This window comes from Aureococcus anophagefferens, assembly GCF_000186865.1.
Source record: "Aureococcus anophagefferens unplaced genomic scaffold AURANscaffold_16, whole genome shotgun sequence".
Taxonomy (NCBI): Eukaryota; class Pelagophyceae; order Pelagomonadales; family Pelagomonadaceae; genus Aureococcus; species Aureococcus anophagefferens.
This window is the reverse complement of record NW_008705576.1, coordinates 298,626-324,984: the sequence shown is the minus strand read 5'-3', so window position 1 is coordinate 324,984 and position 26,359 is coordinate 298,626. Positions and strand designations below refer to the sequence as shown.

The 26,359-nt window shown below is 74.0% G+C and overlaps 3 protein-coding genes across 3 annotated transcripts; 1 reads left to right on the top strand and 2 right to left on the bottom strand.

Moving 5' to 3' along the window:
• Positions 1-3,146: 3,146 nt before the first annotated feature.
• AURANDRAFT_7774 (hypothetical protein) lies at positions 3,147-3,610 on the top strand (the record flags this gene model as incomplete). The annotated part of the gene is made up of 2 exons (XM_009040758.1): positions 3,147-3,323; positions 3,485-3,610. Coding segments are annotated over 2 exons (303 nt in total), but the record flags the coding sequence as incomplete, so codon positions are not given.
• Positions 3,611-4,066: 456 nt separating this feature from the next.
• Positions 4,067-4,954, bottom strand: AURANDRAFT_12439 (hypothetical protein; the record flags this gene model as incomplete). The annotated part of the gene is made up of 2 exons (XM_009040619.1): positions 4,067-4,552; positions 4,739-4,954. Coding segments are annotated over 2 exons (702 nt in total), but the record flags the coding sequence as incomplete, so codon positions are not given.
• An 8,476-nt stretch (positions 4,955-13,430) lies between these two features.
• Positions 13,431-13,980, bottom strand: AURANDRAFT_65658 (hypothetical protein; the record flags this gene model as incomplete). The annotated part of the gene is made up of 2 exons (XM_009040618.1): positions 13,431-13,548; positions 13,601-13,980. 2 exons carry the CDS (start codon positions 13,978-13,980, stop codon positions 13,431-13,433), a joined length of 498 nt encoding a protein of 165 aa, XP_009038866.1.
• Between the last annotated feature and the right edge of the window lie 12,379 nt (positions 13,981-26,359).

Genomic DNA, 26,359 nt, shown 5'->3' with positions numbered 1-26,359 from the left:
AGGGCGCGCCGTGCGCGGAGCGCGGGTTCTCGGGCGCGCCGCCGTCGCCCGCGGCCGACGACCGGCCGCCGCCCAAGGCCTCGAAGAAGGCGCCCAAGGTCGCCCCGGCGCGCAAGCCCGTCGGCAAGGGGGCCAAGGAGGCGCCGCCGCCCCCGCCGTTGCCCGACGCGGGCTACGAGTCCGCCGCGTCCGACGTGTCGTCGACGCTGGGCTGGGTCGTGCAGGTGCCGCCGTGGGACGAGGCCGCGCGCGACGCGTACCTCGCGAACCCGCCCCGCGCGTCGTCGAACGACTTCTACGAGCGCATCTGGGAGCCCTACCCCGGCGACGACGCGCACCTCGCCGCCGCGCGCGGCTCCGCGGCTTTGAAGAGCGGCGAGCGCCTCGACGACGTCGCGCTGAGCCGCGCGCTCGCCGCGCGGCAGAACGACCCCGACGCCGCGGGCGCGCGGTGCCGCGAGGCCCTGGACGCTTTGGCGAAGCGCCGCGGCGGCTCGGGCTTCGGCGACCACGGCTGGGTCAAGGGGAGCTCGGGCGCGCTGTCCGCGAAGGAGAAGGACAAGGCCAAGGGTTTGTTCGGAGACGACCCCGCGGAGCCGGGCGCTCTCGCGGAGCTGCGGAGCGACGTCAAGACCGTGGCGAAGGCGCTCTGCCGGTCGCCGGGCGACGTGCTGAGCTTCTACTACGCGCAGTACGAGCCCGACAAGGCCATCGACCTCTCGCCGGACCCCAAAAAGACGAAGGAGGCCATGGGGATTTCTTTTTCCTCCTGGCTCAAGACGGGGCCGTCGAAGCACGAGGCCGAGGGCGACGCGCCGCCGCCGCGCCTGGACGTCGACGACGCGATCCTCGCCAAGGCCATGGAGGCCGCGGGCGACCGGAAGCCGACGGTCAAGGTCGCGCGGAAGCCGCGCGCCGCCGCCGACGTCGAGGCCGAGCCGCCCGCGGACGACCCCGCCGCGGAAAAACCGCTCGTCGCGGCGCCCCGGGGCGCGCGGTCCTGCGTCGCCGTCGCGGGCGCCTTCGCCTTCGACGGGCGCGCCTGGTACCTCGCGCCGCGGGGCGCCGCGGACGGCGCGAAACGCGTCGCGGAGCTCCTCCGGCTCGACGCCGCGCAGCTCGCGCACGCGCAGGGCCACTTCCTCGGCGCGGCGGCGGCGGCGCCCGGCGGGGCGCTGCTCCTGCCGACGCTCCCGTCCGCCCCGCGGCCGACGCCGCCGAGCCGCCGCGACGTGTCGCGGCGCCTCGCGTGCGAGGGAGGCGAGGTCCTCGAGGTCGGCTCGCTCACGTACGGCGCGCGGCTCTGGTACGCGCCGCGGCCCGAGGAGTCGCTGGTCCGCGCGGCGGCGCGGCTCGCGAGCCTGAATTTGGACGGCGCGTCCTACTTCCCCTCGAGCGGGCGCGACCTGTCGGCCGCGGCGCTGTCCGGCTTCGGCGGCTGCGCGCGGTCCGCGCCGCGCGCGGCCTTCCACGCGGCGCCGCTCACCGACGGCGCGGCGCGCCGCGCGGCGGAGGAGCTCTGGCTCGAGCAGCTGGCCTACTGCGACGCCGGCGACGCCTGGGCGGCGGCCTTCGACGCGGACGCGGCGGATCTAGGCGATCGGCTGCCCGAGAAACTGAAGACCGCGGGCGCGCCCTTACTGCTCGTGCCCCTGCCCCGGCGCGACGCGGCGGCGTCGGACGACGACGACGCCCCGAACACGGCCATTGCCTGGCCCGTCGTGCGGCGGCGCGTCGCGGGGAGCCGGGCGCGCGTCGCCGCGACGCGGAAACCGACGTCGGAATCCGACGACGACGACGAGTCGTACTCCGCGCGGCGCGCGCGCGTCGTCTGCGTCGTGCCGCCGGACCCGTCCTGGTTCGAGGCGCCGCCGGACGGGAGCGGCGCCGTCGTCTTCGTGGAGTCGGGCGACGCGGACTTGCGGCGCGCGTGGGTGCGGCCGGGCGCGCCGTCGGCGGCGAAGGCGGAGAGCCCGCCCGACGGCCCGCGGCCCGGGGGCCCGCCGCGGCGGCGCCAGCAGGAGAGCCCGGCGCCGGCGCGGCCGGACGCGGCGCTCGACGCGCGGACGCTGGCGGGCGTCGCCGTCGACCTGGACTGCGACCACGCGATCCTCGAGCGGCGGAACCGAGACGCGGCGGCCGCGTTCCGCGCGGACGCGCCCGGCTCCGGCGAGAGCGCCTACGGCGCCGGGTTGCTGCTCTACGGCGGGCCCGTATCCGCGGGCGGCGACCGGTGCCGGCCCTGCGCGGCCTGCCGCGTCCGGGGCGACGCGACGGGCTACCGGTGCCGCTTCGCGCAGCGCCACCGCGACCCGGACTTCTGCCGCGCGCCCGCGGGCGGCTTCGTCGCCGGCGCGAGCCGCGTGCGCGTGCGCTGGATCGACGAGGACGACCCGTCGTCCGTGTCCTGGCTCTTCGCGACGGTGCGGCGCGTCCTGCCGCCGGGCGGCGACGCCGGCGGCGACGCGAAGGAGGAGGGCGCCGCGGGCGGCGACGCGGGCGACGCCGCGGCGGCGCCGTCCGGCCCGCGGCTCGAGATCCGCTACGACGACTACGACGACGAGGACCCCGTGGGCCGCGACGTCGTGCCCTTCCCCTGCCCGAACGACGAGGTCGTCGCGTGCGGCCCCGCGCCGCGCCGGTTACTGGAAGCGGACGACGAGCGGCACAGGGGCCGCGTCTTCGCCTGGAAGCGGGGCGCGCCGCGCGAGAAGCGCGAGCCGGGCCGCTGGCGCGTCGCCGACGTCTTCGACTCCGTCGAGGAGGGGAGCGACGGTTTGGTCGCGACGTTCTCGCGCGCGGCCGACGGCGAGTCCGCGACGGCGCCGCGGCGCGCGGAGGCCCTCGGCGAGCTGCTGCGCTACGCGCGCTGGGACGACGAGAAGGCCGAGTCCGCCGGCGCGAAGCGGCCGGGCCCGAAGAAGTCGCCGCCGCCGGCGAAGAAGCGGGCGAAGCCCACGGAGAAGCCCGCCAAGGAGTTCGACCGCGCCGCGGACCGCGAGGTCGCCGCGCGCATGGCGCCGGGGACGGACGCGCCGAGCCCCCGGAGCCCCGGGCTGCCCGCGGGGGCGTCGCCGCGGCCGCCGTCGTCGTTGGGCCGCGGCGAGTCCGCGTCCCCCGACGGCCGGTCCGAAAGAACCCCTACCAAGGGCCCCTGGGCGCCCGAGGAGGACGCGCTCGTCGTCGAGCTCGTGGAGCGCCACGGGCCCAAGAAGTGGTCCACGATCGCCGCGCACCTGCCCGGGCGCGTGTCGAAGCAGTGCCGCGAGCGCTGGCACAACGTCCTCGACCCGGAGATCTCGAAGCAGCCGTGGTCCGCCGCTGTGTGGAATTCAACCACTGGTTTTGGGTGGTCCTGACCAAACTTCAGAATTCTCTAGCTCGATCAAATCGAAGTCGATTCGGCTGATTTTTGGACGAATCGATTGCTCTCGTCGAGTTCTCAAAGCACAGCCGAAGAGCTTGCGTCGAAACTGTCGCATAGGACCGGGAGATCGTCGCCGCGCACGCGAAGCTCGGCAACCGCTGGGCGGAGATCGCCAAGCTGCTGCCGGGCCGCACGGACAACGCCATCAAGAACCACTGGAACTCGTCGATCAAGCGGTCCATCTCCGGCTCCTCGCCGTCGTCGACGAGTTCGCGGAGCCCGCCGCCGCGCCTCGGGCCGCCGCCGCCGCCGCGGCCGCTGGGCTTCCCGCCGGGCCCGGCCCTCGGCGCGCCGCCGCGGCCGCCGCCCCTGCCGGCGGCGCCGCCGCCGCCGCGGCCGCGGACGCCGCCGCCCGCGGCCCCGGCCGCGGCCCCGGCCGCGCCGCCCGCGCCGCTCGCGACGCCGCCGCCGCCGACCGCGGCCATGGAGGAGGGCTAAGAAGGCGTGCCACATGTCGAGCCTCACTGGACCTCTGCTCGCCGGCGGGAGACGTTACCCGCGCGGCTCCGGAACGGGGCTCTAGGCGTCGCGCGGCGGGCAGCGCCGGGGGCAGAGCTCGCGCCAGGCGTCGAGGACCGCGGCCGGGTCGGAAACTACGGCGCCGCCCGGGAGCGTCACCGTCGCCGGCCCCGCGGCGACGTGGATCTTGCCCCGCTTCCAGGGGCCCGCGTACGCCGCGCCCGAGGGCAGCGTGTAGGTGCCCCGGCCGCTGAACTTGTCGTTGCGCCAGCCGCCCTCGAAGACGTCGCCCGACGCGAGCGTGTAGACGCCCCGGACGCGCTTGTTGTCCTCGAACTCGCCCTCGAAGACGTTCCCGCTCGCGAACTCGAAGCGGCCGCGGCCCGCGAACTTGTCGTCGCGGAGCTCGCCCGTGTATTTGTCGCCGGACGCGTAGGTGTACGTGCCCGCGCCGTGGCGCTTGTCGTCGACCCAGTCGCCGTCGTACGCGTGGCCGCTCGCGAACGTCATCGTGCCCTTCCCCGTGCGCCGGTCGTTGGCCCACGCGCCGTCGTAGACGCTCCCCGTCGCGAAGGTCTGGCGGCCCGTGCCGTGCTTGCGGTCGTCGACCCACTGGCCTTCGTAGACCTGGCCGTTGGCCTTGGTGAACGTCGCGCGGCCGTGGACCTGGGCGGGAAAAGAGTCCCAACTTCAAAGGCTCCTCTCTCGGTCATTTTCCGCTCGTTTCGGCTCATTCTTGGACGAGCGATGATCTCTCGGAGCGAGCGCGGATCCTTTCTCTGGAACGATCGCGCGCGGCACCCTCACGTTGAAGCGACGTTGAATCACCCTGTCTCCCGCGCGGCCGCGGACCTTGTCGTCGCGCCACTCGCCGGAGCACGTCGACCCGGACGCGAAGGTCATGGTGCCGACGCCGTTGGCCTTGCCGCGGCGGTGCTCGCCCTCGTAGACGCTCCCGGAGCCGAAGACGTAGCGGCCCGCGCCGTGGGGCGCGTCGTGCGCCCACTCGCCCTCGTACGACTCGCCCGACGCGTAGTCCATGCGCCCGACGCCGTGGCGCGCGCCGTCGCCGGCGCGCCGCTCGCCGACGTAGGACGGCGCGCCGGCGTGGACGTCGTCGTCGTCCTCGACGGCGTTGGCGTGGGCGCTCACGCTCCGCTCGCGGGCCGCGCTCTCCTCGGCGCCGCTCGGGCTCGCGGGGCCGTGGCGCACCTTGCGCGGGAGGCCGCCGTCGCTGCTGCAGCAGAGGAAGAGGCCCAGGCCGCCGCGCGGCGCCATCTCCGGGGCCTTCGGCGGCGGCGGGGGCGGGCTCTCGAGCGCCGCCATGGCACCGGGGCGAGTCGGGTGATTGGCCGAAGAGAAGGGCTGCCCTTCTCGAGCTCGGCGGCACTTCCTCACTTCACCCGCAGCTGCACCATTCACCTTGTCACTTCGAATCGGCGCAATGGAGGTCATCGACTTGGAGTCGGACTCCGACGGCGACGACCCGCCGCCGCCGACGGTGAAACCGACGCTGAAACATTGCCCGCGCTGCACGCTCGAGAACGCCATCGGCGCCAAGCGCTGCGAGGCCTGCGACCTCGCGTTCGAGCGGCCGGCGCCGGCGCCGCCTCGAACGCGCCCGGCGCCGGCGCCGCTCGACGCGCTCCAGGGCCTGGGGTCGACCACGCGCGACTCGCTGCGGGACTTCCGGCCGCCGGCGCCGAAGCCGGCGCGCGCGGCGTCGGAGGACGACTTCGTGCGGGGCTACGAGCCCGCGGCGAAGCGCGCCGCCGTCGCGCCGCGGCCCTCCGCGTTCGCGTACCACGACGACGCCGCGGCGCCGGCCTTCGTGCCCCTGAAGCCGAGCGCGCGCGCGCGCGGCCTCCAGCAGCGGGCGAAAGAGGAGAAGCGCGTTTCTGAGATCGACCGCTGGAAGTTCGGCGGCGACGACAGCGACGACGACTGGTGCACGCCGCGGCGGCCCGCGGCGCCCGAGCCCCGGAAGCCCCGGGCGGCGGCGAAGCAGGGCACGCTGTCGAACTGGCTGCAGACGGACCCGCCCGCGGCGCCGCCGGCGAGGGTCGAGCGGGTCGACGTCGCGTCGATGCCGGGAGCGACGGTGCTCCGGGGCGCGCTCGGCAGCGAGGTCCGCTCCTGGTCGAAGATCTTCGTGCCCTTGATCTACTGCGCGCTCGGCGACGTGCCGCCGCTGGCGGCGCGGCGCGTCGAGGGCCTGCTGTCGACGCGGCAGCGCGCGTCGACGCCGGACGACGTCGCGCGCGCGGCGGCCTGGTGGGCCGAGCGCCTGAGCCCGTGGCCGGCGTGGGTCGCGGCGATCCGCGGCGCCGCGCTCGAGGACCGCGACGCGTTCGTCGTGCGGGTCCTGGGGGACTGCAGGGGCAAGACGGCGTGCGTCTTCGGCGACGGCGCCGGCTACGGCTGGCTCCCGCACCCGCCCGCGCGGCAGCAGGAGCGCGTCATGCGCGACGCGGGCATCGACGGCGAGATCGCCGCCTGCGTCCTCACCGCCACGGCGAAGCCCTAAGTTTGTGCGATCATGTCGGCCGCGCGCGTTACCCGACGAAGGATATCGCGCGGCCGGGGGACTAGGAACCGCCGCCCTCGCCGGTCGCCTCGCCGGCGGCCGCGCGGAGGAGCCGCTCCTCGCGCTCGAGCTCGGCGAGCTCCTCGCGCGCGCGGCGGCGCATGTCGAGGAGCACGAGGTACTGGCGGTCGGCCTTGGTGAACTCGGCGCAGAGCGCCCTCGTCTTCTCCTCGTCGCACGCGACCTCCTGGCGAGCCGCGCGCTCGCGCCTCCGCCGCTCCACCTCCGGGTCCGGCGGCGGCGGCCCCGGCGGCGGCGGGCCCTGCCAGTGCTGGGGCGGCGGGCCCTGCCAGTGCTGGGGCGGCGGCTGGCCCTGCCAGTGCTGGGGCGGCGGCTGGCCCTGCCAGTGCTGGGGCGGCGGCTGGCCCTGCCAGTGGGGCGGCGGCGGCTGCCGCCCGTCCGGGCCCGTGATGCGCTCGAAGAGCGACCCGTCGCGGCGCGGCGGCGGCGGCCCGCGCGGCGGCCAGCCCGCGGCCGGCGGCGGCGGCCCGGCGTAGTAGCCGCGCGGCGGCGGGGCCCCGTAGAGCGGCGCCGGCCCCCCGGCGTAGGGCGCCCCGCCGGCGTAGGGCGACGGCGCGCCGCGCGGCGGCGGCGCTTCGCCCCGCGCCTCGAGGATGCGCTCGAAGAGCGTGCCGTCGCGGCGCGCGGGCGCGGCCGGCGCCGCGGCCGGCGGCGGCGGCGCCGCGGCGCCGCGCGGCGCCAGCGCGGCGACGCGCGCGGCCTGGTTCTCCCGCCCCCGCCGCAGGACCGCGAGCGCGTCCTCCTCGGCTTGCGCCCGCGCCGCGTCGCCGCGGCTCAGCGCGTCGACGACCTTCTTGAGCTGGCGGTAGAGCTTGCCCTCGGCCATGCGGCTCGCGCGGCACGCGCGGACCGCGGCGGCGGCCGCCCTATCGAACGTCGCGTCGACGTCGCGCACCTCCCAGCGCCAGAGCGACGCGTCGTTGGCGTCCTCGTCGCGCGACCCGTGCTGCCGCGGCTTCGCGCCGTAGGCCTTGCGCTCCGCGACGTCGCGGACCGCTTTCGCCGCGGCCGGCGCGGTCCACGGCGGGCCGAGCGCGGCCGCGACGGCGGCCGCGAGGAAGCCCAGCGGCAGGCGCGAGCCCTGGGCGAAGGACGCGACGACGGGCGCCGCGCGCGCCAGCCCGACGACGTCGCCGCGCGGCGGCTTGGACGGCAGCCGGAAGTCGCGCTCGCGGTCCGCCGGAACCGCCGCGGCGCGCACGAGCGCCGCGAGCTCGGCGCGGTACGCGCGCAGCAGCGCGGCCACGTCCACGGCCGGCGCCGGCGGCGCGCGCGGCGCCGCGGCAGCGCGCGCGAGGCCGCGCGTCACGGCGCCGGCGCGCGGCGACGCCGGCGCCGCGGCGGCGGGCGCTGGCGGCGCTGGGGCGGCGGGCGCCGCTGCGGCGGGCGCTGGCGCTTCCGCATCCGGCGCAGCGTCGCCGGCGGCCTCGCTCATGGGCGCGGCCTACACATCAACTGATCATCAACATGACAACTTACAGCGGTTCTTGAAACTCTCGAGACCACTTATGGTCTTCGCCTGACCGAGCCTCGTGGGACTTCGGCTCTCGAGCGAGGGTTTGCAGGCATGGGCGACCAGCAATCCGCGCCGCGGGCGACAGATGACGATGCCTCGACGACAGACGCGCTCGAGGACGGCGACGTGCCGAGCTGCGCCACTTCCGACGCCGGGTCGCAAGCCTGCGCCGATCGGCCGTGGAAGCGCCAGCGCGGCGCGGACGCGCTCGCGTCGCTCTCGTCCGACGTGCCCCGCGACGGCGCGCCCATGCCCGACGCGGGCGCGCTGGCCACGAGCGAGCAAGAAGCGTCCCCGGACGCCGCGGCGGAGGCGTCGGCCGAGAGCGCGCCCGCGGCGGGCGTCCTCGACCCGCCGGCCGCGGGCCAGCTCAACCTCGGCGACCTCGCCGCGCCCTTCGTCTCGCCCGAGGCGCCGCCCGCGGGTGGCACGATGCCGCCGCCGCCCTACGGCGAGGACGACGGCGACGGCGCGCCCGCGCCCGAGCTCGCGGCCGGCGCGCCCGCGCCCGCGCCGCCGTCCGCCGCGAATGATCCGCGGTTCGCGGGCCTGTCGGAGTACGAGTACGAGCGCCTCGACAAGATCGGGCGGAACCACGACTTCCTGGTGGAGCTCGGCTTCCCGGGGTCCGAGGACAAGTACGCGCCGCCGTCGGGCCACGCGCCGCCGTCGGGCCTGGGCGCGACGACGAATGCCGCGAAGAAGAAGCGGAAGCGGACGTCCGCCGCCGGGCCCGCGGAGCCGCAGCGGCGCTCGCCGCGGCGCGCCGCCGGGAATGTGTCGACCGGCGGCGAGGGCGACACGGAGGAGGCGCGCGCGGACGCGAGCGGCGTCGACGACGACGAGCCGGCGGACGCGCGCGTCGTCGGCGCGGGCGCGGGCGGCGGGGACTACTTCGACTCGACCGAGATGCACGTGCTGGGCCAGACCTTCGGCGCCGCGATGGAGGCGAAGCGCGCGCGCTACGCCGCGGCCATCGAGGCCCTGCCGTCCGCGGACGTCGACGCGGCCATCGAGGCCGTCGGGCGCTTTGGCTCGGAGGACCCGACGGACGAGGACGTGCTCATCGTGCTCCTGCGAGCCCAGGCGGCCGACGCGCCGGCGCGCCTGAAGCTCAAGGCGAAGGGCTCCGCCTCGCCGGTGCCGAGCTCCGGCGCCGAGGCCTTCGTCGTCGAGTTCAACAAGGCCGCGGCCTACCAGAACGGCCAGAGCGGCGTCCGCGTGGACTTCACCCGGCCGTCGAAGACCTGGTTCCCCGAGGGCGGCGACTTCGGCGTCGCGTGGAAGCGCCTGCGCGTCAAGGACGGCCGGACCGACGCGACGCGGGACCTCTTCGGGTGGCAGTACGTGCTCGTGGAGCGGAGCGGCGCGGGCGGCGCGGGCGCCGCCGTCCCCGACGCGGCGTCGCTCGTGCGCGTGTGGCGCGGCGACGACCGGCCCGCGACGGCGCGCGCCGTGTCCGCGCACGCGACGCCCGCGCCCGTGTCCGCGGCCGTCGCCGAGCCCTACGCCGCGGCCGTCGCGGCCCTGTCGTCCGCTGACGTCGACGCGGCCATCGAGGCCGTCGGGCGCTTCGACTCGGAGCCGACGGACGAGGACGTGCTCATCGTGCTCCTGCGAGCCCAGGCGGCCGACGCGCCGGCGCGCCTGAAGCTCAAGGCGAAGGGCTCCGCCTCGCCGGTGCCGAGCTCCGGCGCCGAGGCCTTCGTCGTCAAGTTCAACAAGACCGCGGCCTACCAGCACGGCCAGAGCGGCGTCCGCGTGGACTTCATGCGGCCGTCGAAGCCCTGGTTCCCCGAGGGCGGCGACTTCGGCGTCGCGTGGAAGCGCCTGCGCGTCAAGGACGGCCGGACCGACGCGACGCGGGACCTCTTCGGGTGGCAGTACGTGCTCGTGGAGCGGAGCGGCGCGGGCGGCGCGGGCGCCGCCGTCCCCGACGCGGCGTCGCTCGTGCGCGTGTGGCGCGGCGACGACCGGCCCGCGACGGCGCGCGCCGTGTCCGCGCACGCGACGCCCGCGCCCGTGTCCGCGGCCGTGGCGCCCGCGCCCGCGCCCGTCGCCGCGGCCGTCGCGCCCGCGCCCGCCGTGTCCGCGCCCGTCGCCGCGGCCGTCGCCGCGGCCGTCGCGGCCCTGTCGTCCGCGGACGTCGACGCGGCCGTCGCCGCGGCCGTCGGGGCCCTGCCGTCCGCGGACGTCGACGCGGCCGTCGAGGCCGTCGGGCGCTTCGGCTCGGAGGACCCGACGGGCCAGGACGTGCTCATCGTGCTCCTGCGAGCCCAGGCGGCCGACGCACCGGCGCGCCTGAAGCTCAAGGCGAAGGGCTCCGCCTCGCCGGTGCCGAGCTCCGGCGCCGAGGCCTTCGTCGTCAAGTTCAGCAAGGCCGCGGCCTGCCAGAACGGCCGGAGCGGCGTCCGCGTGGACTTCGTCCGGCCGTCGAAGCTGAGGGCCTGGTTCCCCGAGGGCGGCGACTTCGGCGTCGCGTGGAAGCGCCTGCGCGTCAGGGACGGCCGGACCGACGCGACGCGGGACCTCTTCGGGTGGCAGTACCTGCTCGTCGCGCGGGGCGGCGCGGGCGGCGCGGGCGCCGCCGTCCCCGACGCGGCGTCGCTCGTGCGCGTGTGGCGCGGCGACGACCGGCCCGCGACGGCGCCCGCGCCCGCCGTGTCCGCGCCCGTCGCGCCCGCGCCCGTGTCCGCGGCCGCCGTGTCCGCGGCCGCCGTGTCGCTCACGCCCCCGCCCGGCGGCGAGCCGTAGAGCTTCCCGCAGCAGGCCTACGGCCAGCAGCCCTACCCCGACCCCTACGCCTACCCCTGGCCGCACGCGTGGTCGCCGCCGACGGCGTTGCGGCGACGGGCTCCTACGGCCAGCCCCCGCACGCGCCGCTCTACGGTGCCGGCGCCGCAGAGCGCGCGGGCTACGGCGAGCTCTCGGCGAGGAAGAGCTAAAACTTGTCTGTGCGAGTGGCGGATGCTCTCTGGGGAGGGGCCCGCGCCGCGCGGGCTCTGGAGGGACTTTCCGGGCCGCGTCACGCGGGCGGGCGCCTCAGCGTCGGGCAGCAAGCCTGCCGCGGCCGTCGGCCCTCGAGGCGTCCAGCGGCGGCACGGCGACGCGGACGTTCGAAGGAGAAAGAGCCCCCGCGGCGCGCGGATCGGCGCGGTGAAGGCCGCGCCGGCTCCGCGGCACTCGAGGAGCGCGTCCGCGTCGAACCCGATCGACATGCCGGCCTGCCCGACGACGACGGTCGCGCCCGTGTCGTTCGCGAGGCCCGTGTCGCTCGAGGGCTTCGCGGCGGGCTCCGGGCTCGGCCCGCGGCGCGACGCGAGGACGAGCAGACCGCGAGGCGGCCGTCGTCGTGGCACTCGGTGCCCGAGCTCGTGATGTCGTCGACCCAGTAGAAGGGCATCTCGCGGTTGTCGCCCGGCTCCTTGTAGGAGTAGCGGTCCTCGACGATCGCGCCGACGGTCGGCTTCTCCAAAGCCGTCGCGAAGTACTCCGCGCGGGAGCTGCGGTGGCCCTGGAAGAGCTCCAGCGCGTAGAAGGGCTCGTCGCCGTAGTAGTAGGACGTGACGAGGCGCGCGACGGCGTTGACCTGGTCGCCGAAGTAGTCGATGCCGCGAGCGAGGAGCGCGCCTCGGCGCCGGACGCGAACGACACGTCGGCCTGCTCGTCGACGACCGTCGCGCTCGCGAGTTCCACGGCGAGCCGCGGGCTCGGCGCGTCGCGACGCGAGAGCGTCGCGGTGTTTCGGCGGCCATGAGCTTCGCGGCCCGCTCGGCGGCGCGCCCCGGACACGGCGCGCGCGACGCCGGCGGCGCCGCGGCGAGCGCTCGGGCGACGTCGCCGGTCGCCGCGGCTTCAGCGCGCGGAGCGTCGTCGCGCGCGCAGCCTTCGCCGGGGCCGGGCGTCGTCGTCGAGCGCCGCGCCACGGAGCGTGTGGCGCCGAGCTGCCACAGCTCGGACCGCGTCATCCGAAATCGGCGCGCCGCCGAGGCCTCCGCCGGCCGGGGCTCGGCTCCGATGCAGCTGAGTTCGAGCAGCGCGGTGCGATGGATAGCATTTCTAAATCCCGCCGCAATTCGACCAGGAGAATTGGCGAGCGCGTGCGCGGGGGCTTATCCGGCCTCGATCGCGCGCTGAGCCTCCGACGAAACGGGCCGCTTCGTTTCGCACGTCGATCATCATGATGCGACAGGCACGAGTTGTGTCTTTTCTCACTTTTTGTTAGGCGTGTGCTGCGTCTTTTTGGTTAGTGGCACGCCGCGCCCGAGACACGAAAGGACCAGGATTGAACTTTGTCCTGGTCCGACCCCGTGTTTTTTTGTTTGTTTTTACCGTGGCGAGTGACAACGGCTCGCTCGACTGCGGTGGCGCGTCCCACTGGAGCTTTCACCCGATTGCACTCATGACGACGTCTTCCGGGACGCGCGACGCGCCAGCTCACGGTGCTTTCGGACGGATGGGTCGCGCGCGGCATCGAACAAACGGCTGTGTAGGTCGTCGGCGGCGCGGCGACGGCACGCAACCATGCCCCCGCAAAGAGCGGCCGCGTCGCGGCAGCTTGGCCTCGCATGAGGCTCTCAGCCGCGCCAATGGATGAGCGTCGAGCACCTCAACGCGAGCTTTAAGCTCTGCTGCGAGAGGCAGCGCAGCGATCGCTTCGCGTCGCGTCGGAGCCGCTGCCGCGGGCGCCGCTCGTCGTGCGCTGCTTCGGCTTCGGCTAGGCCGGCCGGCGACAGGTTCCTACCTCGCGTCGCTCGACGCGCACGCGGAAGCGTCGTGGCGCGCGGCGTGCCACGCGCTGGCGGCGCGCAGCGTGCAACGCGCTGGCGGCGCGCGGCGGCGACGCTCGGGATGTCATGCTCGGGGGCGCACGTCGGCGCGATCGCGGCCGACGACGACGTCGCCTCGGCGCGCTCGCGGCTCGCGGCGCTGAAGATCGCGCCGCGCCGCGGCGGCAGCGGTGGCCCGATCCGTGCCGACCACGCGTGGTCGCCGCGGATCGGACCGCCGCCGTCTCGCCGCAGCGGTCCGCGCGCGCGCGCGGCCGCTCGGACGCCCGGGCGCCGCGCGATGCGGTCTTCGACGGCGTCGGGGAGGGCGGCGTCGCGTCCGAGCACCTCGCGGTCGCCCTGGCCGTGGCCGCGCGCCGCCGCCGCGGCGAGGACCAGGTCGTCGACGGCGACGAGGCCGGTGGACGCGCTCTTCTCGCGTGGCGCGGCCGTGCGCGGAAGCCGTGGGCCTTCGCGGCCGCGAGGTCAAGGAGGTCGGTGCCGTGCTGCTGCCACCCCTCGCGGGCCCCCCAGGTCTTAGGCGCCAGTTGTAAAGCGACGCGGCGCGTATGGTTGGACAGGCCGTGGGGGCGGCAGGGGCAGTGGGGGTGCTGGCGCCGGAGGGAGGGACTTCGGGTTCTCAGCAGGCGTCTAGAGCTCCATCGATTCCTTGCCGAGGGAGAAAAAGAAGTAGATGACGGAGCCGCCGCAGCAAAGCGTCCCGAGGAACTTCGCCTGCGGCTTGAACGTGTGGTCGTGGGGGATGGACCTGCGCGGGCGCGTAGGTCAAAGGTCCGTAGGTTCCGGACGAAGCTACGCACGCAACGACGATGAAAACGAAGCCCAACAAGATGCCGAGCCCGACCTGCGCCCAGATCTTGCGCCACTTCTTGTCGTAGTCCGCGGCCGCCTGCTCCTCCGCGGCCTTCTTCTCGTCCGCGGCCGCCTTCTCCTCGTCGGCCTTCTTCTTTTCGGCCGCCTCCTCGGCTTCTCGATCCCGGATCTGCTTGTTCACGATGCCCTCGACGTCGAAGCTCCAGGGCGTGGCCTCTGCATCGGCGCCCTCCATCTTGGTGGCGACGCACATCTCGAGGTAGGCCTTCTCTTCGATCTTCATGCGCTTATTCGCGGACTGCCCGAAGTAGCGCTGCGACTCCCCGATGCAAATGTTGTTGGCAAGATCCTCGCGCGACCGGTCCATGTCGTCCCAGTTCTCTCTTGCCTCTGCGTTCCGCACCATGGCCGCCTGGACGCAGTCCTCGAGCTGCACCTTCAGCTCGGGGCGCGCGAACTTCAGCTCGCACGCGACTTTGTTCAGGGGCGTCTTGGGCGTGTACCGCGGGGGCTTTTCGGCGCCGTCGATCGCCTTGGTCGTTGCGGCGCCGACGAAGGCCGCGAGCAGCGTCCACAAAGCGCACGGGGCCATCGGGGAGCGAGGGGCGTCAAGGGGCGGCGTCCGAGGCGACTTGCTTAAACTGGATGCGGCGCCCGGGCTGCTCGGAAACCATGGGCTGAAAGCATGCCTGCAACACGAGGTCAAGATCGACTTTCGGGTCGAGCTCTCGACGGCAGCCTGCGCCAGCGCTAGGACCCGACGCGCGCCATGGCTGCGACGCCCGACCGGTTCGGGGAGCTCGTGTTCGAGCTCGGCTGCTACGCGCGGAACGAGGAGAGCGTCTACGACGCGACCATTCGCAAGAGCTGCTGCGCGGGCCGCGCCGACGTGCGGCGCATCGTCATCTTCACGGGCGATCCGGCGGCGCACCCGGAGTGCGCGTCGGTGAAGGAGATGGTGCGCCACCTCAACGAGCGGGCGAACATTGCCATCAAGTACCGCACCTTCGAGACGGACGTGAAGAACTTCTTCACCATCATGGGCAAGCTCGACTTCGGCGGCGTCGGCGGCGTCACCGTGGATCGCGCGAGCTTCAAGAAGAGCAACTGGTCCGGCGGCGTGCCGCCCGAGGACCTCGTCCGCTTCGTGCTGGACGCCGGCTTCCCGCAGAAGTTCTTCGACATCGTCAAGGCCACCGGCAAGAGCGTCAACGCGCTCACCCGCGGGACAAAGCGAGGGAAGAAGCGCCCGGCCGCCACGGCGCTCGCGCGCGAGAACGACGACCTCCGGGCCAAGCTCGCGCGGTTGAGCGACGCCGCGCGCCCCGACACGAGCGGCGACGCGGCGGCGAACGGCGACGGCGACGCCGCGGCGCGCGACGCGGCGCGCGACGCGCGCGGCGCGCGCCGCGTGAGCCCGGCCGACGGCGGCAACTCCGCGGGCGCGCCCATGGACGAGGACGACCCGGTCGGCGTCGACGCGGCCGGCGGCTTCGGCATCGGCGGCGGCGGCCGCGACGAGATGGAGGTCGAGGAGGACTACGAGCCGCCGCCGTCCTTCGAGGATGATTACGACGACGCGACGCAGCAGACGGGGCAGGAGCTCTCCGTCGGCGACACCGACGACGACGACGATGAGGAGCTGGGGCCGCCCGCGCGACCGAAGAAGCGCCAGTGCGTCGAGCGCGCGGACGCCGCGCCCGGCAACGACGACGCGCCCATGCCCGACGCGCCCACGCCCGAGGCGAGCGTCGCCGAGGCGGGCGCCGCCGAGGCGGGCGACGACGCCGAGGCGCTCCGCGCGGCCGCGCCGGTCGCGGACGAGACGCCGCGCGACGCCGCGCGCGCGGCCGCGTCGAACGCGGCCGACGCGCTCGGCGCCGCGGCGGCGCCCCTGGCCGACGCGCTCGGCGTGGCGCCGCCCCTGACCGACGCGCTCGGCGCGGCGGCGGTCCCGGCCGGCGCGCTCGGCGCGGCGGCGGTCCCGCCGGCGCCGCCCCCGGCCGTCGCGCTCGGCGCGGCGCCGCCCCTGGCCGACGCGCTCGGCGCGGCGGCGGCCCCGGCCGGCGCGCTCGGCGCGGCGGCACCCCCGCCGGCGCCGCCCCCGGCCGTCGCGCTCGGCGCGGCGCGCGTGGCCGCGTCGAACGTGGCCGACGCGCTCGGCGCGGCGCCGCCCCTGGCCGACGCGCTCGGCGCGGCGGCGCTTTTCCTGGCCGCCGCGCTCGGCGCGGCGCCGCCCCCGGCCGTCGCGCTCGGCGCGGTGCCGCCCCCGGTCGGCGCGCTCGGCGCGCCGCCGCCCCTGGCCGACCTCGACGAGCAGGACTACTACGACGCCTGGCGCGCCCAGACCCTCTGCAGCATGGGCTGGCACGTCGTCTGGTCCATCCCCTGCGGCCTCGGAGCCTACCTCCTCGGGCAAATCTGCGCGGGGTAGGCGCTCCCCCGCCACCTCGACCCTGTGCCCTAAGTTCCCTCTGTCGCCTCCTCCTGCACGATTCACCCCCGGCGACCTGTGTTTTGCTGCGGCTGCGTGATGCAGTTCAGCCATAACTCGGGCTGCGTCGCGCGCGCGGACGAGTTCTTTTGCCAGGCCCTGGACACCTCATCGAGGCGGCCCTCCACCGCAAGAACGGCGGAAATTGACTCTGCGCGCCCACGCGCGGAGCGCGGCCTTCGTCGGCAGGTTCGCCCACGCCTCGGGCCCGGCTCAACAGCACCCGACCTTGGCAGCTGTCTGAGGCTGCCCGATGGGTGCCGGCGCCGTGCGCGCTACACCAGCGCCTCGCGAGTTCGACGACGCCTTGTCTCTCGGCGCGCGACCCGCCAAAGCCGCGGCGCCGCGCGAAAAGCCAGCCCCAGCCTCGTTGCCCGACGAAGCATTCGATTGGATCCCCGTGGAGACGGATCCACCCGCTTTCGGCCAGCCGCAACCGCACCGGCAGCAAGCCTCTGCTACCAGCAGCAGCAGTTCCAGCGCGCCCGCGTCGTCACCCGTAGCGTCGCCCGCGCCCGCCGCCGCCGCCGCGGGCCGCGGCGGCGGCGCCGCGCTCGCGAGCCTGCAGACGGTGCTCGTGCTCTCCCTGATCCTCGCGAGCGCGTCGTCCGAGGTCGTCGGTCGCCGCCCACCCGAGCGAGCGCGACGAAGGACCGGCGGCGAGTGACCTCGCGAAGCCGCGACGGACGCCTCCGATGGATGCGGCGCTCCGATGACGCGCGCCTCCGTTCGACCATAAGCTGCGCTTGCTTGCCTGTGTGTGCGTTTGTCTCCCGGGCGCCTCCGCCGAGCGCGCGCGCGCACCCGTGGTTCAAGGTGCGCGCGCGCCGCGACGCCAAAGCACTTCAATGAAGCATTCATCATGCAGTTGCCGTGGAAGGGAAGGGAAGTATGGAAGCCGCAGCATCCGCTTGAACTAGGGCAAAACGATGGCCGCCGTCTCCTCCGCGGACCTGCTCTACGACCCGCAGGTCTGGGTTTACTTCGCCATCTTAGGCTGGTCGCTGCGCGGCCAAGTACAGCGCGCGACGCGCCGGGGCCTCGCCGCGGCCTGCGCGCTCGTGGGCATCACCTGGTTCTACATCTTCCGCTTCACGCTCGCGTACAAAAACGGCGGCGGCGCCAACCTCTTCGACGACGCCTACGCGGACGTGCTCCGCGGCCCGCACGCGCGGAGCTCCTGCCAGCTGCTCACGTGGGTCGTCGTCGCCTTCACGCTCGCGCCGTCCAGGGACGTGCTCTGGACGGGCATGCTCGGCGCCATGTCCGCCGCCTACTCGCTGTCGCCGCCGGACCTCGCGCCGCCGCCGCGCGTCGCGACTTTGGACGCGGCCTGCGCGCTCGCGAGCCTCGCCTGCGTCGCCGCGCTGCCGCGGCTCCTCGACGCGCCCGCGGCCTTTGGCGCCGTCCTCAAGGCGCTCCACGCGCTCCTCGTGCTCCCGCGCTACGCGCCGGCGCTGCCCGGCTCCGTCGACGCGACGGTCTTCTACGGCGCCGTCGCCGCACTCGTCGGCGCCCGGCGCGACCGCGTCGCCGCCGTCCCGGCGACGGACTGCCAGGCGTCGATCTTCGTGGACCTCGTCGCCTGCGCGGCCCTGAGCGTCGCGGCGGTCCGCCGGCGCCGCGGGCCGGGCGTCGCCGCCGCGTTCGCCGCCGCGTCGCTCGTCCTGTCCCCCGGCGGCGCGCTGGCGCTCTACCTCGCGCTCGAGAGCGCCGCCGCCGCCGCCGCGCCGCGCGAACGGACGGCGACGCGCTTCGGCCGCGTCTTGGTCATCGGCGCGGGCGCGTCGGGCCTCGCGACGGCGAAGACGCTCCTCGAGCACACGGACGCGGACGTCGTCGTCGCGGAGCGCGCCGGGACCGTCGGCGGCGTCTTCGCGGACGCCTACGAGGGCGCGCGCATGGTCTCGTCCAAGTACGTCACGGCCTTCTCCGACTTCCGGCTCGGCCGCGGCGCGGAGAGCCACCTCGCGCTCGACGCCTACGTCGCCTACCTCGAGCGCTACGTCGACCGCTTCGGGTTGGCGCGAAAAATCGAATTCGGGACGACGGTGCGCGCCGTGGCGCGGGCGGGCGGCCGCTACGCGGTGGAGACGGAGGCCGGGGGCGTCGCGCGGACGCGCTCCTTCGACCGCGTCGCCGTCTGCTCCGGGCTCCACACGCACCCGAAGACGCCGGCGCTGCCCGGCCGCTTTCGCGGCGACGTCTTCCACAGCCGGGACTACGCGTCCCCGGGCCGCTTCGCGGGGCGGCGCGTCGTCGTCGTCGGCGCGGGCGAGACGGCCTTCGACGTCGCCCACGGCGCCGCGTCCGCCGGCGCGCGCGCCGTGACCATGTCGACGCGGCGCGGCTTCGTGTCCGTGCCCGCGTCGTTCGGCGAGGGCGTCGCGCCCCTGGACTGCATCATCGCCAACGCGGGCACGCACTGCTGGGAGAGCGCGTGGGCGCGGCGCGTCGGCCTCCACTGGTGGATCACGACGAAGTTCCAGCGGCTGGGCATGCTCGTCCTCGGCGGATCGTCCAAGGGCTGGAACCAGTGGGTCGGCGCGAGCGTCCACATGGACTGGACGGAGGGGCGGAAGCACATCGTCAACAAGGCGACGAAGTGCATGCCGCTGCTGAATCGGAGCGCCAAGGGGCCCGCGTGGAACCCCTACCGCTTCTGGGACAGCGCCGCGTCCCGCGTCGCCGTCGGCGTGGACCTGCTCGACAAGTACGAGCCCGTCAAGTTCGAAAGCGACGGCGTCGCGTTCCGATCGCTCGACGGCGGGCCGGACCGCGTCGTCGGGGCGGACGTCGTCGTCTTCGCGACGGGCTACCGCCAAAAGTTCCCCTTCCTCTTCGGCGCCGGCGCCGGCGACGACCCGCTGCCCGGCCGCCACTTCCTCGTCGACGACGCGGAGCCAGACCTCGCCTTCATCGGCTTCGTGCGGCCGAACGTCGGCGCGATCCCGCCCATGGCCGAGCTCCAGGCCATGTGGTGGATCGCGCGGCTCCGGGGCGACGTCTCGGACGGACCGGGCGACTACGCGTTGACGGACCGGCGGCTCGACTACGGCGTCGACTACGGGCTGTACATGTTCGCGCTCGCCAAGGAGATGGGCGCCGCGCCGTCGCTGGCGAAGTGGCTCCTCGCGGGGCGGCCGGACGTCGTCGTCGCGGCGGCCTTCGGGCAAGCGCACGCGCCCCTCTTTCGGCTCGACGGGCCCTTCGCGCGACGCGACGCGGCCGACGTCTGCGGCGGCGAGCTGTTGGAGCCCATCCGCATGCGCGGCATCCTGAATGTGGTCTTCCTCGGGAACGTGCTCTTCTTCGGCGTCGTCAACGCTTTTCTCGGCGCGGTCGAGTCGCTCGTCGCCGGGGGACGCCGGCCGGCGCCGGCCGCCGCCGCCGCGCCGGAGGCCGCCGCCGCCGCGCCGCCGCCCGCGGCGCGCAGCACCGCCGCGGCGCCCGCGCCGCCGGAGCCGCGCGTCGGCGGTCTCCGGAGCCGCGCGCGCCCGAAGCCTCGCGTCGACGGCGCCGCGGACGCCGCGCCGCGCGCCGCGGCCTCGCGGAAGCCCCGCGACGCCGCGGACGCCGCGCCGCGCCCCCCGGGGAAGCCCCGCGACACCGCGGACGCCGCGGACGCCGCGTCGCGCCGCGCGCCGCCACCCGACGAGCCCTCGGACGACGACGACTTCGACGAAGCCGCGGCGCTGCGCGCGGCGAAGCGGCTCAAGGTGTCGCAGCTCCGCGCGGAGCTCCGCGCCGCCGGCGCCGACTCCGAGGACGGCCTCAAGGCCGACCTCGTGGCGCGCCTCGTCGGCGTCCGCAAGCGCGCCCACGCCGCCGACGTCGGCGCGCGCAAGCGGGCGCGCGCGTGATCTCCTTTGGCGCCGCGGCTCGTGATCTCCTTGGTCATTTTTCGAGGTCTGCCAGCGCTGGTTTGGAGGCTGTGTGGTAACATATCCCGCCGGTAGAGGCTCTTCTCTAAGGCTCTTCGACGTCCGCAGGCCCGGAGGCCAGATCGCGGCCTCGAGGGGGCTCGCGGACCAGATCGCCCGGGCCACAACCTCACGAAGCCGCTCGTGTTGTAGTTGGTACTTGCCGGAGGTCTGCTCTTGGCTGTTTCCTGTTCGGCGGATGGCGTTATGTAAGTGCCCGAGTCCGGCGGGCGGTGTTCCCGGGATCCCAAGTTGCGATTTTCTTCCCCGGCCAAACTGGTCGCACGCACGCACGTAGGGGGCACGTGAGGGGGCGAGGGGATGGCGTGTGAGGGGAAAAAGAGCCTGGCTTTGCTCGACGGCACCCCACGAACCCCCCCAGGGCCCTGGATAAGCGACGCACTGTGAAAAAGAGCATTCTTCCCACTGCTCATCATCTACTGCTCATCATCTACGATTCAACTCACCCGCACGCACGCGGCCGCGTCTCGAACTACCTCGCTCTCTCCTCCGCGCCTCCCCCCCGCGCCCTCTTGGCCCTCATCTCGCTCCCGCCTCCCCTCGGTCTCGTCTTCGGTCGGCGCCACATCGCCCGGGCTCCTCGCGATTTGTTCATCACCTCGCGGTTTACTCAGCGTCTCACAGGTCCTTGCGATGCCGCTCCGCATTCTCACCGCCATCGCCCTCCTCTCCGCCGCCCACCAGGGCATCCAGGTCGCGGCCTCGTCGTCGAACCTCGGCGCGCCGTCTTCGGATGTCGAGGCCGCGGCCTCGCTCAAAGACCGCTTCCTCCGCTCGTCGGCGTCGGCGCAGGACCTCGTCAAGTCCAAGGAGCCCGTGCAGCTCGACGACATCTCGCACGGCCAGGAGTCGCTCGTCGCGCTCTCCGGCGACTCGTCGTCTTCGGATGTCGAGGCCGCGGCCTCGCTCAAGGGCCGCTTCCTCCGCTCGTCGGCGTCGGCGCAGGACCTCGTCAAGTCCAAGGAGCCCGTGCAGCTCGATGACATCTCGCACGGCCAGGAGTCGCTCGTCGCGCTCTCCGGCGACTCGCCGTCTTCGGATGTCGAGGCCGCGGCCTCGCTCAAGGACCGCTTCTTCCGCTCGTCGGCGTCGGCGCAGGACCTCGTCAAGTCCAAGGAGCCCGTGCAGCTCGACGACATCTCGCACGGCCAGGAGTCGCTCGTCGCGCACTCCGGCGACTCGCCGTCCTCGGACGCCGAGGCCGCGGCCTCGCTCAAGGGCCGCTTCCTCCGCTCGTCGGCGTCGGCGCAGGACCTCCTCGCGGCCAAGGAGCCCGCGCAGCTCGACGACATCTCGCACGGCCAGGAGTCGCTCGTCGCGCTCTCCGGCGACTCGCCGTCCTCGGACGCCGAGGCCGCGGCCTCGCTCAAGGGCCGCTTCCTCCGCTCGTCGGCGTCGGCGCAGGACCTCCTCGCGGCCAAGGAGCCCGCGCAGCTCGACAAGGTCGCGCACGCCCAGGAGTCGCTCTTCGCGGCCTCGGTGGCGGGCGGCGACTCGTCGTCTTCGGAGGTCGAGGCCACGGCCTCGTTGGCTCCGGAGGCCGACGTGCGCCGTCTCTCCGTCTCCAAGGAGCCCGCGCAGTTCGACGACGGGCTGTTCGGGAAGACGCGCCTCCCGCTCGCGGCGCGCAAGTACTTGCGCGACGATTCGAACAAGCAGTCGAGCATCCTCTTCGAGGGCACGATCTACTCGCGCGGCTCGAACGACCGCTCCAGCGGCGTCGTGCGCGACTGGGCGACGGGCGCCGAGGTCCGGACGCCGTGTCCCGACACCTCGGGTTCGCGCAAGGTCTCGTACGCGGACCTGCGCGACGCGGCCAACTTCGCGTACGAAGAGATGTGTGAAAAACTGGACTCATGGTATGAGTGTTTGTATCATGAAAACCGCTGCACGTTGGATGAGGAAGGGAAGTGCGCCACGGCGGAAAACATCTTCAAGAACTGGAAGGAGTTTGAGCACATCGAAGAAAATTACGGAGACGGCCAGGCGGAGGCGAAAATTGTCGTGAAGGATGGCGTGGTCGTTCTGGCGTTTCGCGGAACTGATGACGGAACTGATTGGAAGAAAGCCTTCTGGGGTTGTGATTCGAGTCTGACTGGTGATTGGGTATACAATTGCGACGACGATCCCAAAACACGGGCCGGCGTGAAAGTACACGGTGGCTTCTTGGAGTACTTCGAGCTTCTCGAAAAGAGCATCGATGCTGAGCGGGCGGATCTCAAAAACGAGTGCGGTCTCGACTTCGACTTCGTGGTGGGGCATTCTCTCGGAGGAGCGGCGGCGACCCTCTACGCGGAGTTTAACGAAGAAGTTCTTGGCGAGGACGGCAACGGGAAGAATGGCGTGGTGACGTTCGGCGCGCCGCGGACGCACTGGGCGCAATCCAAGGCCTGCACGATCAATGGTTTGCGCTTCTACCATCCCAAGGACATCGCTACCTCAAACAAGGGCTCGGACGAGTACCATCACGCGATAAAGGCTCTGAAGGTATCGATGGGGGATTACACACAGCGGCTTAATCAGAATTTCCCTGGCGACGACACGTGCGCATGCGACAACTCGTGCCACTGCAAGAACGACTCCCCCGACTCCTGCGCCTGCTTGAGCTCTTGGTCTTGCATGGAACACGGGCTAGATGATAGTTTCGAAACGGGCGACGGTTACTCGTCGTGGATCCCGGAAGACAAGATGTCGCTCCCCTTCTACAGCGGCGGCGGAGGCGGTGGCGCCGGTGACACGTACGACGACGACGCCAACTCTTGCCGGTACGCGAACGACGGCGAGTGCGACGAGCCGCGGTACTGCGATTACGGAACCGATACGAACGACTGCGCCAACGACTCTGGCGCAAGCTACTCCTATTCATACGACGACGCCAGGCCCACGCCCAGGCCCACGCCCAGGCCCACGCCCAGGCCCACGCCCAGGCCCACGCCCAGGCCCACGCCCAGGCCCACGTCGAGTTCGGAGTGCGAGTTCTACACGAGCAAGTCGAAGTGCAAGAAGAACAAGGCCTGCCTGTGGAAGAGGCGCGAGTGCATCGAGAAACCTCTTTGCGCGGACCAGACGAAGAAGGGCAAGTGCAAGAAGCAAGAAGGGTGTGAGTGGAAAAATCGCAAGTGTGCAGAGCAGAGCTGCGCCTCACACCAGGAAAAGAAGAAATGCAAAGGACAGGAGAATTGCCGGTGGTCGAGGAAGACGTGCCGCGACGCCTGACCTTCGCGCGCCAAGAAGCCAAGTACTCGAAGCGCCGAGACAAGCTCGCGCTTCCGCCGGCCGCGCAAACCCGCGCCGCCCGCCTAGCCACGCGCCCGCCTAGCCGCGCTACGAGGGCCGCCCCCCTGCCCTCACTCCTAACGAGAAAGCAAAAAAGTAAGTAGGACACTGGCCTTCAATGGCTGGAGGCGCGCGGCGGCGATGCAGGAGGCCGAGGCGCGCGCCGCTCGGCGGCCGCGAGGGCCGCGGCGTAAGACGTCGACGGTGGTGCGGTACGGCGGCCCCACGGCGGCCCGCGGCGGACTCGTCCGTGCGCGTCCCTCGCCGCCAAGGTGATCATCTCGGAGTCGCGATCGCCGTCATCGTACTCGCCGGGGACGTGGTCCGCGGGCGCACGCACGCGTCCGCGAGCATGTCCGCGTGCGCGTCGTCCTCGTCCTCGTCCGTCTCCCCGTTCGGCACGCCCATCAACTCCGCGCCGTCGGCGGGGTAAGTTGCGCGCGGCGTTCGTCCTAACGAAGAGAAGGCCCCTTACTGCTTCGACTTGGGCTTGCGCTTCGCGGCCCAGGCCTGGCCGCGCCTCGCGCGCGGCGGCGCGGCGGCCGCCGGGATGGCGACGGGCACGGGCGCGGCGGCGCGGGGGAGGCCCGCGCCGAGCTGGCCGTGCTGGCCCGCGCCGAGCGCGAAGACGGCGCCGGCCTTGGTCACGGCGAGCGTGTGGCCGGCGTCGCCCGTCGCGTCGCCGCCGGCCGCGACCTCGACGACGCCGCGGCCGCAGAGGCCCGCGATGCGCGTCGGCGTCCAGACCTCGGCCGCGGTCTCGTCGGAACTGTCGGAGTCGTCGGACGCGTCGCTCGCGTCGTCGCCGCTCGAGGCGCCGTCCGCGCCGTCGCTGTCGCTCTCGACGTCCTCGACGTCCTCGAGCTCCCCGAGCTGGCCGTCGGCGTTGGAGCCGAAGCCCAGGACGTCGCCGCCCTCGAGGAGGACGACGGAGTGGCTGCCGCCCGCGGCCGCGGCGACGACGACGGCGCCCGCCGGTAGGTCGACGCGCGCGGGCTCGAAGGCGTCGTCGTCGCCGCCGAGGCCGAGCTGGCCGTAGGAGTTGTCGCCGAAGGCGTAGAGGCTCCCGTCGGCGGCGACGGCGAGGGAGTGGTACTTGCCCGCGGCGACGGCCGCGACGGCGACCGCGACGGCGACGGGCTTCGGCGCGGGCTCCTCGGGCCACGCGGGCGGCCCGCGGCCGAGGCGGCCGGCGCCGGCGTGGCCCCAGCTGTACACCCGGCCGGTCGCCGTCGCCGCGAGGCTGTGGCAGGCGCCCGCGGCGACGTGGCGCGCGTCGGCGACGCCGGCGACGACCGCCTGTGTGCAAATCAACCGCCGGTTTGGGACGTCCCGACCAAACTTTGAGATTCTCTAGCTCGGTCAAATCGAAGTCGATTCTCCTGATTTTTGGACGGGTCGATTGCTCTCATTGAGTTCTCGAAGCACAGCGGATGTGCTCGTGTCAAAACCTTCGAATGCGCTCACGTTGAAGTCGGGTTGAAGGTTTGATTCGCACACGGACGACCGCGGGCGCCGGGTCGCGGTCCGGCCCGCGGCCGAGGCGGCCGTCGTCGCCGCAGCCGAGGCTCCAGACGCGCCCCGCGTCGTCGAGGCAGAGGGCGTGGGCGGCGCCCGCGGCGACCATGGCGACGCGGACGGCGCCGAGGCCGGCGACGGCCGCGAGCGACCCGGGCGAAAAGCCGCGGCCGCCGCCGTGGACGGCGCCGTCGTCCGTCAGCGCGAGGGAGAATCCCCAGCCCGCCGCCGCGGAGACGGCGCGGCCCGCGAGGCCGGGCAGGGCCCGCGGTGCGTGGCGCGCGCCCCGCCGCGGCGCGCCGAGCGGGTCGAAGCCGAAGCCGTAGACCGCGCCGTTGTCGACGACGAGCGAGTGGAGCGACGCCGCGACGCGGCCCGTGCGCAGGGCCGCGGCCCAGCTCCCGTCGAGGGCCGGCGGCCGCGCCGCCGGCGCCGCGCCGCGCCGCTTGAGCGCGGCGGCGAAGAGCTTCTCCGGGGCGACGCCGGCGCGCTCGAGGGCCGCGATCTGGTCCGCGACGTCCGGCGCCGCGTCGAGGAGCTCGCCGAGGCGCCGGATGGTCGTCTCGCGCAGCTCCGCGAGCATGGGCTCCTCCTTTTTTGACGGCCTTTTGGACGCCATCGTTTGTACTCTGGGCTGCCCGTCGCTTCACCTTGGCAAAGGTGCCGGAAAGGTGCCGCTGGCGACGCCTCAGTCGAAGCGAGAATGGCCGCCTGCACCGTGATCGTGCGCGGCCTCGGCGACGACAGCACGCACGAGTCGATCCGCTGGGTCTTCGCGGACCGCTTCGGCCCCGTGAAGCGCGTGGACGTCATCAAGGGCCGGGGCTTCGCCTTCGTCAAGTTCGCCGCGGAGGCCGACGCCAAGGCCGCCGTGCAGGCCGGCCGCGACACGGGCGTCGAGGTCGACGGCGTCTGGGCGAGCGTCGACGTCGCGCGCGACAAGGGCGCCAAGCACCCGAGCGCGCCCGCGGAGAAGCCCGCGGAGAAGCCCGCGAAGGCGCCGAAGCCCGGCAAGGCGGACAGGGGCGAGTCGAGCCGGTCGAAGCGCGCGCGGTCCGTGCGCGTCTTCGGCGTCGGCGACGACGTGCCCCAGAAGGCGCTCTACAAGCGCCTGCGCAAGGTCTCGGGCTTCGAGGCCGTCGACTTCGCCGCGCCCGTCGCCGCGGGCGCCGCCGCGCCCGCGGGCCGGCCCGCCGTCGCGGCCTTCAAGGACCTCAAGGCCGCCCTCGACGCCGCCGCGAAGCTCGACGGCTGCACCTTCAAGGGCCGCACGCTCGCCGCGCGGCTCGAGCGCGACGTCGACCTGTCCAAAGACCAGCGCGGCCGCCTCATCGTCCGGAATCTGCACTTCGGCGCGGGCGCGGCGGACCTCGTCGCGGCCTTCCTCGGCTTCGGGCCCCTGCGCGACGCGCGCGTCGCGACGGTGGCCGGGGGCGACAAGTCGCGGGGCTTCGGCTTCGTCGAATTCGAATGCGCCAGGGACGCGGAGAAGGCGCTCGCCGCGGCGTCGGCCG